Source organism: Notothenia rossii (genome assembly GCF_949606895.1).
Source record: "Notothenia rossii genome assembly, chromosome: 8".
NCBI lineage: Eukaryota > Metazoa > Chordata > Actinopteri > Perciformes > Nototheniidae > Notothenia > Notothenia rossii.
The window spans coordinates 60,206,174-60,218,388 of record NC_136906.1 but is presented as its reverse complement, the minus strand read 5'-3'; the positions used below and the strand labels follow the sequence as shown (position 1 = coordinate 60,218,388).

General features: G+C 39.1%; 1 protein-coding gene across 1 annotated transcript; it reads right to left on the bottom strand.

The window, feature by feature from the left end:
* Window positions 1-406: 406 nt before the first annotated feature.
* Window positions 407-6,792, bottom strand: enpp5 (ectonucleotide pyrophosphatase/phosphodiesterase 5). Its single transcript, XM_079647013.1, has 4 exons — window positions 6,541-6,792; window positions 4,159-5,060; window positions 3,715-3,891; window positions 407-2,701 (listed from the first exon to the last, which is right to left on the bottom strand). The coding sequence occupies exons 2-4, from the start codon at window positions 5,036-5,038 to the stop codon at window positions 2,298-2,300; spliced, it is 1,461 nt and encodes a 486-aa protein (XP_079503139.1). The 5' UTR covers window positions 5,039-5,060; window positions 6,541-6,792; the 3' UTR covers window positions 407-2,297.
* Between the last annotated feature and the right edge of the window lie 5,423 nt (window positions 6,793-12,215).

Sequence of the window (12,215 nt, the reverse complement as noted above, 5' to 3'; positions counted from 1 at the left end):
GTGAGATTGTTTCTGTATTATTTGACTTTAACTTTAACTATATATTTATTTGTTGTTCCTTTCATCTCTTTTCACTATATCTGTAAAGCGTCTTTGAGCACCTGTAAAAGCGCTAACAAAATAAATCCATTATTATTGTTCATTAACGAACTCTGCAATGTATTAACATCTCCCAAGTACATATTATAATTCTATTCTCTTTTTTATGCTTACTTGCACTGTATTTAAAACCAAACCAAATAATTATCTGCTAGATGACAGATTTTGACAGCCTTGATGTTTGTCATCTTTCTTATCAGCATCCATGTGAGGAAAGTGAAACCATTAATGGTCTGGACTAAGAAAAGGGTTAAAGGCATCGTACTTCAACTGTACACTGACAAAGAATACAAAAAAAAGAAATGGCTCAGATTCACATAAGTTCTTTTTAATTTCAGAAGACTGTCATTGCATCAACATGGCAATTTGTAAATCATATTAAATATTTATAATTTACTAACTATTTCAAATGACCTATTCAAATTATATTCTGGATATGTTTCATTTCTCCATCAACAAGTCAGGCAGAAATTAGCAGACAACCTAGACAATTATCATAAAATTAACAAATTCCATATCAATCCTTTCAATTTACGAATTTTAAATTTAGTAAAAGGTATATATCACAGTGATGTCTGTAAAGTTTTGGGCACAATTATTGTTTCTTAAAAGATGCTGAAAAAATATTAGAACTTTAGAATATATTTGCAGATTTGGACTCTACTTAGAATTGTGCTAATTATAAAAGCTTTTTGGCAAGAGGCACCTCACTTAGTCATTTTAAATAGCAATTGCGAACAAGAAGTGCAAATTATAAATGACTTGGAAAGCGTCAAACACTGTCCCTTCATACTTTTTCATTTCTTTCCTGTGCTAATCAGTTCCTGCAAGTCATGCCCAAATAGTCTTCTCAATTTAGGAACAACAAAACCCTTAAAAATCCCTATGAAGAAATACTGACCTATAGCAATTGCACTTCACATTTCACCAACAAATGGCCATGGTTATGACATATGAACAGAAGGGAAGTACACAGTCATCTACACAGAAAAATGCCCTCCAAACACAAACTATACGCAAAAATAACCCCAGACTCACACAAAAGACTATTGCACACACAGCTCGGACAGATGTTCACAGTTAAGTTAAAAGGCAAAAGTCAACGGACTACTAAAGAGCAAGTTTGTGAAGTGATCGGCTCATGGTATGTCCTACACTTATGATCAGTAGCCTGGCACATGGAGTGAGTCTCGAGTGGAACATCTGATTCCAAGTAACATTCAAAAAATAACACTGATCCCAGCCAATCCACTGAAAGTATCTTCTCATTCAGTGCTTAGACCCTTAGTTGAACAATTGGTTGTATAAATCACATCCGTTTCGCATGTATTTGAAAATGCTGAATAAACCCAATCTACTGCTGTCCCTGCTATGTTACTATCGGGCAGTAAAGGTGTCAGTATGCTTCAAACAAAGTACATTTGGATCAGTGGTATAGGACACCTACAAAAGGAGAAAATCATCCCTTTTAACCCTGCCTTTGTTAAGGAGGTTATGTTTTAACACTGCCCAAGAGTTTGAATAACGAGGTGGATACACTCATTATTTTGTACCTATTTACTTAAGGAGTTTGGTACTCTCTGATTGCCTTCTAGTTACTTGGGTTTCCCTTCTGCTAAAGTGCAACAATAGGAATGCCATAGAGTAAAGATTGTCTGGGCAGGTAGGCTTCTTGCCCCTCTTTACCATGGAAAGATTTTTATCCCTGCTTTCTACTGTGGCCGCTCAGCTATAATCGCTTTTACCTTCAGACAAGGTTTTAACATACTGACACCGTAACATTATCCAAGCCACACTTTTGGCCAACAACGTTCTTACTCGCCAGACTCACAGGCTACAATTTCTCTCTAGCTTTGAATCTTTACTTATTAAATGACAATGAAAATGACAAGATGATATAAGGTAAAAATTCACAATCAAAGCAAAGCCACTAGAAAGCCCATGTAAAGGTTTATTATCTTGATTAAGCCTGCACCAGAAGCACACCCCAGAAATTCCCCTTACACTCAAACGAGGGAGATGTACCTCTAAACATGATTAGATTATATTCCCTTGATCTCCGACTAATAAAAAGAGCAGCACGTTGGCATTTAGTCGTATAAGGGAGGCGTTAGGGGATGCTTCTGGAGAGAGCGGACTACCTTTGGGGAGCTACACCTCCTCTTCTTTTACACCTGCCATCTTTTCTTTTCCTCCCGCTACAGATGCAAGTCTTCTTGCAGTAAAGGCTGGGACATCTCCCTGCTTCTGTGTTTTAGAGAGGGCAGCTGTTTGAGGGTCACTTGTCTGATGTAGAAAAACAGAAAGCCCAGCACCATTGCCACACCGAGGAAAGAACCCACGACAGGGGCGTAGGAGTGCTCGTGGACCCTGGGAGAGGGGCTGGGCGTGACTGCCGTTGGCTCTGGGTACAGCAGGTCCTGCACGTTTAAGAGGGATCCGTTGTTTGGTAGAGGGGGGGTGGACAGGATGTGGCACATGAGAGGGTAGAGGTCAACGGATCGCATGGAGGTCTTGATGTAATTCTGGCGAAAGGCCGGTCCACGGGCCACGAACACAGGCTGCATGCTACGTAGGGTGTTGTCAAAACCGTGATTTCCAACTGGTGATAGAAACACAAGACATATATTATTGCATAAAGAGGCACCATGCTTTGATGTTCATTATTTGTGCATCTGTAGAGCTCCAGTTTCCACATCCCACGATTTACAGGCAGAGAGATTTATGGAATCTGGCACTGCTCCTCTCTCAGATGATTTACCACCATCACTGCTTCCCCAGCTGAACGGTTACTGCTGAATGAAGTCACAGCGAGCACAAGCTAAATTGAAAATGAAATCCAAACACACAAGCACACAGACCTTTGATGCAAGCTTAGACTGGTTAACTACTGCTCCCCTAAATGTATCAGGGCAATTACATTCCTGAGCAAAAGACAGGATTCCCTTAGTGTGCTGATTCAGTTTAATCCCCCCCCCCCTCCAATACTAAGGCAATGTTTACAGCAAAAACACTGTCTTGCCAACATTCTCCCACTTTACTATAATGCAACACCTATTTGTGCATGCATTTATGAAAACATGAATGTATCCCTGTAATGCCATGAGAAGCAGAAGTTGCAACTGCTAGATCGTTTTAGCATGCAGGCCTATCAATCTAAATCTCATCAATTACATGGCTATACAATACACACAACTTTTAATGTGCAGCTTTTTATCATACTAAACATATTTGGCTAAGTTGTCTCACACCATGTTGTCAGTGAGGAGTGAGCAGGTTTCATTTCCAGCCACTGACTCCACCGGGTCATTTTACTGATTAACAAGCTTTTAACAGTAGAGGAGGAAAATTAGCTTGTGCAGTCTGCAGCTACAATGAAAGAAGACCTACATACACAGTTTGAGATCTTCTAAGGGAATATAAATCAGGTTTTCTTTGTTAATTACAGCTGGTATTGCATGAGCTAGCTTTGGTTCAATGCCCCTATGAAGCTATTATTAGAGCAGACTGAAGCAGCTTTATGAAACAACTGCAAAAACTCCTCTTCCATGTGTACAGCCTCAAGCTGAGTTGTGTCCCTCCTGACACAGCTTTATATGAGTTTTGAATACATACGCATGAAGGGCCCGGTCCTATTCTGCATCACGGTCCAGCCCTCCTTGGCCGCGATGAGGATCGGCATGATCCTGACGTTGTGTTGATAATGGAAGTGCTCGGGAATGTCTTCCTTCTTGTAAACCACCATGTTAGGGTTGACATCCACCAGCTTGTCGTAAATCTCGTCAAGCTTCCCTGAAACCCAGATGACAACATTATGTTTGTAGATTTTTTAAATCACACAGCTGTCATACAATGTTTGTAGTTGGACCTCGAAATTGTAATGCACTACAATGTTTCTGTAAGCTGCGTTATCTTTAGCCAGAACAGGTGACATAGTCTGTCACCTAGCTGTAGCTGAATTGTGTATCGTAAAAACATTTATATTTTTTCTCATCAAACAAAAATGTAATTCCAAAAGTTTTTTACAGTGGTATATGTGACAGATGTTTAAAGGATTACCTTCTTTGGGAAGCAATGCCACCACCGGACTCTTGTCCACCCAGGTGTACAGGTCTCTGCTCACATACTCATCCAGTTCTATGATCTTATCAGAGGAGAGCTGCGTCATGCCGTGGTCGCTGGTCACGATCAGGTTCACTTTCTCATACAGCCCGGCCTTCTTTAGCTCGTTCATGAGGAAGCCGAGCTTCTCGTCGATTCCGGCGATGACTACATCCATGAGGGGACTCTCGGGTCCGAGTTTGTGCCCGCTCTCATCCGGCTCCTCCCAGTACAGAACTCCAAAATCCACTGCTGCCTCTTTGGGTGCAGAGAACCACTCGATAAGCCGCTCCACTCTGGTTTCAAAGGACACTGAGGCATTGTACAAGAGGTACCGATTGGGGAACATGCCGTGGATCTTGACGTCAGACCCCGGCCACATCGCCGCCCCGCTTCGACCTCCAGCTTTCTGGATGCTGACCCATAGTGGCACCGCTGCTTCCCACCACCGCGACTCATAAACACTGTCCGTCTCCATGGAGAAGGAGCGGTTGACAACAGGGTCGTACATCTCGTTGGCCACAATGCCATGTGTCTCAGCGTACAGCCCTGTCACCAAGCTGTAGTGGTTGGGATAGGTCTTGGTGATGTAAACGTTCTCCACGTGCTCCACCATCACGCCGTTATCAATGATGTTGTGGAAGTTAAGTGTCGGGACTCGGTCGATGTAATCCCATCGGAAGCCGTCAAAGGACACAAGCAGCAACTTGGGCCGCTCCTTGGCACTGTGGCTCCTGCGCCCATGTTGGTTCACGCTATGGAGGGAGACCAGAGGCAGCAGCAGGGCCCACAGGCAGAGGAGAGGACTGCAGCCTCCTCGCAGCAAGCAGCTCAGCATAGTCAGGATTGTGAAGAGACAACTTACAAACATAGAAAATGAAAGAACTCAGTGCCAGGTCCCTTAGTTATATTTAAGAGAAATCATAAAGCTACAGCATTGAAAGATATTAAAGACAATGTCTGTTTTTATCTGACCAAAAGATACAAACATATTTACCATCATGCATGACAAAGAAAACCCTAAACTTAAGGGAAGGATGTATAATGGGTCAGAGAACAACCTCTAACATGTTAAAGCAGATCCGAATCACAGGGCAGATACAAACGTTTTATCTATTTATTAATGGACGCAGCCTTGTTGTTCTGTGCTCTCGGAGTGTCCTTCTCGTCCAGTTTTTTGACAGTTCATTCGACTCTACTTCAAACTCTGTGGTGACAATTTGGGAAAGGCCTACAAACATCAATGGCCGACCGAAAGCCCTTCCTCAATATAATGGCCATATTTGTCCTTAGATGACAAACAATTTAAAATTGGTGTAGGCGCAGACCTAGTTTGTTCAGATGCAATATCATTTTTTTCTTTGTCAACATACACAAGCGAAACACACAACTTTTGGCAGTGAGAGATTTGGCAATATTGATAATGACCAACATTTTAACATTTGAGGGTTTTTATCAATAATGTGAACATTATTGGCGATTAGGGTTGAGGCAAATAATCGATAAGTCGATCAACAAACATGCAACAACTACTGTCATTTAACCATTAAAATGGCTGGTTCCAGCGTCTCTCAAATCAGCTTGTTTTTCTCAGTTTTAAATTATGAATACCAATGTGATTTGAACGGTTGGTTGTCATTTAAAGATGTCCCTGCAACCTGTGGGATGTATAGGTTGAAATACTAGATGTTTCTCAGAACATTTATAGATTAAGGATTTAAGGAAAATAAAGTGTCAGCCCTAGTGTAAGAAAAAAGAATTACTTCTTACGCAAGAGCCGAAATTGTGTTTACCAAGAGCTGTGTATGTTCACAAGGAAATAGGCTAAATGGCCAAAATTATTGACCCCTGAATGTTACACCAATTTGTGATTATTGGACATATAATAACTATGACCATTATTATGGAAGTGAAGTGTATCAGTGTCTTAAAACTTTAAAGCTTGATCACGATATTCAATAACAAGCCATATCACGATATTGCTAATGTTTTTTTGTGAGTTAAACAGCAGCAATATTAAACAAAAGGGTAATACGTGTGAAAAGAAGGAAAGCAATGATGTCATATGGCAGGCTGAGAATACAATTACTGTAATGCATCTTTAAGTGCCACTTAAATACATTTAAATGACAGCCATTGTGCTGATAGGCAACCACATTAATGTGGAAATAATAAGCTCCGTGTTGTAGCATTAGAGCCGCAGAGCTAACAGCTCCAACACGCAGCACTGAATGCAACAATAAGACAACTACACAAAGCAGCAATCATTTGCATGAGCGGATCAGGGCAGATTAATGCACACATTCATAACGCGACAGATTGTGATGTCAACAAGCTTACCTTGTTATCTGATCCTGCACTGGCTGGCCTTGCGCTGCACACCGAGATAAACAGCCGGAAGTAAGTCCCGCCTATTAACCTGCGGAGTGTTTTTTGTGTCGCTTTTATTTACAGATATTAGACCAAACTAGATGATGAGAATACAAAAGGCTCTGCGGTGTTTCCTGCAAGTGCATGCTTTGTATCATGCAGAGCTGCATCCCCCAAATTCACTGCGAACGCACCGGTCCCGATGACGTAATGTAGGAGGAAGGTGGGAGGAGGCAAGGGGAGATAGATAGATGGAAGGAGGGGGGAATGTTATTATAAATAGACATCTTTTGGTGTCATCCAGGTTATAAGTATTTTTGCTCTTACATGTTGCCCCTCCGCCCCCGTCATCCACCCTCCTTTTTATTAGAAGGTTGGAGGGCAGGGGATGTTCAGGAGGAGATCAAACGTATGAGATAAACTGAAAGCATTAATGTGTGCTCCTTATTGCATGTCAAATTGATAATCATTAATCTGTCATATAAATTACTTAATACATTGGGTAAATGTACAAGGGCTTAACACATTATGATGGAAATATATAATGGCCCTCTGCAGGCTCTATTATGTCTCATATCTATATAGGTAATTTCGCATGAATATAATTTGTTACAGATGGGGTGCTAATGCAACCATTGTTTGTCTACTTCACAAGCAGATTTGATAACAGAACACATTTAAATTGCAAAAAATCCCATAAAACACCAAGACCATGAGGAACATTATAGAATACATTTGTGATTGGATCTGGTATCAAAGACTTTTGACATTACGAGATGTCTGTATAATTGCAGTTTTCTGTGATTGTATTGTTGTAGGAATTCTTCTGTCATAAAATACCAGTATGAAATATTTAATTAATGTGCTGAAATGTGACAATGTGTTTCGAGGGAGTAAAGGCAGTACCAATTTACTCCAAAAAATACTCCTGACTAAAAATAGTTACCATCAAAGACATTGTTGCTCTAATTCTGTCAGACGATGATAATGCTGGCACATGGGCTTCAATAATAATGACAAACACTGTCCACAAGGTGTCAGACAAGTACTGTATTCAGGTCTGGCTTTCTTCACATTCTGTTAAAAGAAAGATGGCATCTAAATCATGACGCTGCAAGTCAGAGTGAGACACCAACTAACAAGGTCCACCATGTCTGTACAGAAAGAGATACTCTGGTTAAGCATTATACGTTATTCATTTTCTATTAACTGCATTATAATGGATGTTCTAACGCAAGCATTTTGATTATAATTATTATGCTTAAACAGCTTTTAAATGGACCTAGATATGCAATGTTTTGTCTATTGCCAACCGCTGCTTAAAAACTAACTTTAACTTTAAAGCTCTAAAGACATTTTGTTAATCAGAGGTTAAATGTGGTAAATAGACTAAAACAGAACGTCATTAGGTTTTTTTCTTTACAAATGAATCTCATCTCCACCATTACATCTTAGTTCTCATTTCTTTCTATTTTGTGTTGTTTATTTTTCATTAATTATGGCACTCTATCCCTAATTGTATGTCCTGTTTTCCTTATTATATATATTAAGCTTATTAATATTATAACATACATAGGGATATATTAATAATTAAAGTGAAAATCTGAATGAGTCAGTGAGAAAACATAACAAATGCAGTTGCATGGAGTCACTGAATGGCTTGATAAGCATAGAGATGATGTGGCCTCCAGGCACCAAAACTTAACCCATATCTAATGGTCTGAAACAAGGCCATTATTAGCCTATGTCAAAATGATAACAATCTTAATAAAAAATATCTAAAACCCTCACATTCGAACCCTTGGGACCTTTTTAAGAATAGAGGATTGGGATCAAATTATCTATTTGGTCTTTTAACACCAATCAATACTGCCTAAATTCCAGTCACTTAGATTGCTAAACAATAGGGCATTGCTGTAGTTTAATTGACTAATAATACATTTAAATAAAGTTGAATCATTATTTAAAAGAAATAAAAAATAAATGTAATGAAATATTTGTTTTACCCACTTACTGACCCAGATCTGAGATATCACTGAAAATACATTTTCACCAAAAACTGTTTTTGTCATTTGGCCCAATAAAAAGTGAAATGTGTAATATTACTTTAACTGCAATATGATAACAAACGAGTATAATTGTTAAAAATGTAGGATATTTGAACTAAATAAAATTGAACAATGCTCCTCTCATGCACACATGTAAATATGTATTTTGTATAGCTAAGCAAACAACTTAGCTTTAAGTCAGTACACAATATGATGTCATAACAACCACGGGATGGATTGGAAGAAACAGTAATGTGTGCTTTTCTGACTTTTCGCCTAGCCTGCTAAACGGATGCTTTCCCATTGGTCTCTGCTATGTGTATATATATATATATATATATATATATATATATATATATATATATATATATATATAGTGATAATTAGCAAATGTTAGCAAGCTAAAATGCTAAACTAAGATGGTAAACATGGCTTATATTATACAGGCTAGTCATCAGCCTGTAGCTTTGTTATTGTGAGCCTGTTAGCATGCTGGTCTTTGCATTTAGCTCAAAGCCTCACTGTGCATAATTAGTAGCCTCACAGAGCTGTTGGCATGGTTCTACACCTGTTCAAGTAAATATGTCTTTGATGTACACAGTTCCCAACGCTTTAAATACAAATCTAAAATGTGATACAAAAGGAAAGCATGTTTGGGAAAAGGCAAATGATGCCTCTTATTACTGAAAAAAGGGTACATGAAAGAACAGAAAAGTAATTCATAAATAAGTAGTACAAGTCAGTTTTACCAAAGAAAAGTCGTCAATATGAATCAAACCTTAACATTTTGGAGGTTATTTATTTTGAGTTTTGATTCATTTTGTGCCTTTCTTTTATATATGTATGTGTTTTAAATGTTCCTCATTGTGTTTTCCCTTCCATTTAGCTGACAGTGTGAATCTTTGTGGGGACAGTGGCCACTGCTCCTGTGTGTTCTGGGTTCACTTCTAACATGAAGGGTTTTGTTTGTTTGAGCAGGAAAGCTCTGTCTATTGTGACATGTGTAGCTGCACGTGTGTGTGTGTGTGTGTGTGTGTGTGTGTGTGTGTGTGTGTGTGTGTGTGTGTGTGTGTGTGTGTGTGTGTGTGTGTGTGTGTGTGTGTGTGTGTGTGTGTGTGTGTGTGTGTGTGTGTGTGTGTGTGTGTGTGTGTGTGTGTGTGTGTGTGTGTGTGTGTGTGTGTGTGTGTCTAGCTTAACTGGAATGTTGAGGTATCTTTTGTTAATTTATTTGTTGATTTAGTATGTTTTTTGCCTTCTATGTTTAACATGGTGTGCTTAAGGTATCCATTGATTTTAAGTAGAGCTACTAGATTATAACAGTTGTAAAGTTGCCTGAGTTTCCATGCAAATACACAAAACAATATTATGAATTGATTACATTCAAATATTCTAGTTACAGTGATCATTGTTTTTAAACTTTTAGATTCAAAATAGAAAATGTTGTTGCAGCAGTTATCTATTAATTGACAAGAAGTATCTTGATCTTCTGATTTAGTAGACTGTAAAATACCTTACCGAGGTGGAAAACAATGGCCTGTTTGACATTCGGATAGAGCTGAAACTATTAGTCGATTAATCGATGGCATTTGAATAAGAATGAATCGGAAACTGTTAAGGTATCTAATTGAATCATCAATTGTCTGCAAAAATGACCAAGCATTCTCTTGTTCCAGCTTTGTAAATCGTTCTTGGTCACTAATGATAGTACATTGGAACATTAATTGAACAAAATACATCACCATGGGCTCTGAATAATAAGGAAGGCCTTTTTTGGTCATTTTTGACTCATGTTGTGCATCAGAGGGTTTCAAATGTTTTCATCAGGGGGTTAACACAACTCTATTTCCTTTATTAGGGCCATTCTGAATCCTCCCTAATCTTGAAAATATCATTTTACAGTCTCAGAGAGATTTTGTAACCTGTGCTTGAGTTGTGTATGACTACAAGATAAAGAAATGTGCATCTGCAACACACTGCCATAGGGTTAGCATTATGTTAGGGGTTTTGCCCTACAGTCACAAGCGACAGACAGTAGTGCTGGGAAAGTCACTTTTCCTACCCAGAGAGGTACCTTTAGGACTCAGGGGCCAATCTTAGCTTGGTCAGCTCGATGACCATGGTCAGCTAAGACCATGGGCACCTTCCAAATACGTGACCAAAGTCCAATTCATACCTTCTGTATCAGTCTGGTTGCGAGCATCTGTGAGATTTAATTTCATAATCTTCCATTTATATGAGAATGAATGTGGAGTGCCCAAAAAGTGTTACTACATGGAAGGTCGCGCAGTGAATAGTGTGAACATTTCTCTGTAAGCAGGTAAATAGTGTATTTTAAACAGATCTGCATGTGTGCCCAGGTTTTAGACTTTATCTGGACACCATGGCGCAACGGACTATCGGAATTTTTTCTGTAACATTAGTTAAAAAACGTAGTTTGGAAGTGTCCCATTAGGAGTGACACGTATATTTACTGACAATGAAAATGGAGACATTGTAACCGCCCAGCGATTCGGATCCCCTCCAAAATGTAATGGGTTCTTTCTTGGCCCATGTTCCACCCTTCTACCAAGTTTCATGAAAATAAGGTCATTAGTTTATCCATAATCCTGTTGACAAACAGACAAACATAACCTCCTTGGTGGAGTTAGTAACCATCACTTGTTTCTGGGTTGCCGGTTAGAATCTTGGCTTTTCTGTCTATACCTATAAGTGTTGTCCTCTGAGTCGTAAAGGAAAGTGTTTGATTTACAATATTTGTTACAATTCATACAATCCATGTAGGTTTATTAGTGGATTGAACATTAACCATGATGCGTTGATAAGCATTAAAAGCATTGTTTTGTGTCACTCGCTATCAGATGCCCTGGGATAATGTGTCAAAATTGGTATCAAGATAAAAAAAAAACAGTATTGTAGTATTTACACATGAGTTTGGTTTCAAAGACATAACATATTCCCGCTTTTTTTAATAGATTTATAATTTTGAAGTGTTGTGAGGGACAAGTGTAATGTGTAGCAAAACACATTGTTAAGACAATAGCTTGGTTTAAGAGCTTTGACTCTTTTATAGTGTTCTTCATTTAAGGTTAATTTTATTCAAAATGTGCTAGATAATTCTGGTCCTAGAAAGACCAACAACGATGAAGCAGAGCTGCGTATGAAATGCACTTGTTGCACAATGTAGACCTGTCTAATTGTCTAATTTGTCAGCAATTGTGAATTTATAGTGACCTTATTCATTATATTGTGTGACTGGAATCACGATCATACAGGTACAGGTGCCTCTGCAGTGATGTGCTTTCGTTGTGCAAAAACGTGGGCTAAGATTTTCTGGAGCTCCTGTATGGCCGACATTGTTCCATTGTGCCTACATGGCCCTTTGTGTTTTATTAACATCATTCTGTCTCCATCTCTCATCCTACATTACCCAGATCCACCGAGAGTCCACCCCGCTGTCAATGGCCTGTCCTCACTTTCCCTCTTAGCCATCGCCGTCTGGTGGGATCTGCGCACAATGAGCACGCAGCCAATCACAGACAGCCTCTGATAAAAGTCGACCAATGTCCGAAAGGCTCTTATTTACATAGACACGAGAAG

Coding starts and splice junctions, on each gene's coding strand:
- enpp5 (XM_079647013.1), bottom strand. CDS start 5,038: ATGCTGAGCTGCTTGCTGCGAGGAGGCTGCAGTCCTCTCCTCTGCCTG. Junction 3,892..4,158: donor GGCATTGCTTCCCAAAGAAG/GTAATCCTTTAA, acceptor TCTGGGTTTCAG/GGAAGCTTGACGAGATTTAC. Junction 2,702..3,714: donor TAGGACCGGGCCCTTCATGC/GTATGTATTCAA, acceptor TTCTATCACCAG/TTGGAAATCACGGTTTTGAC.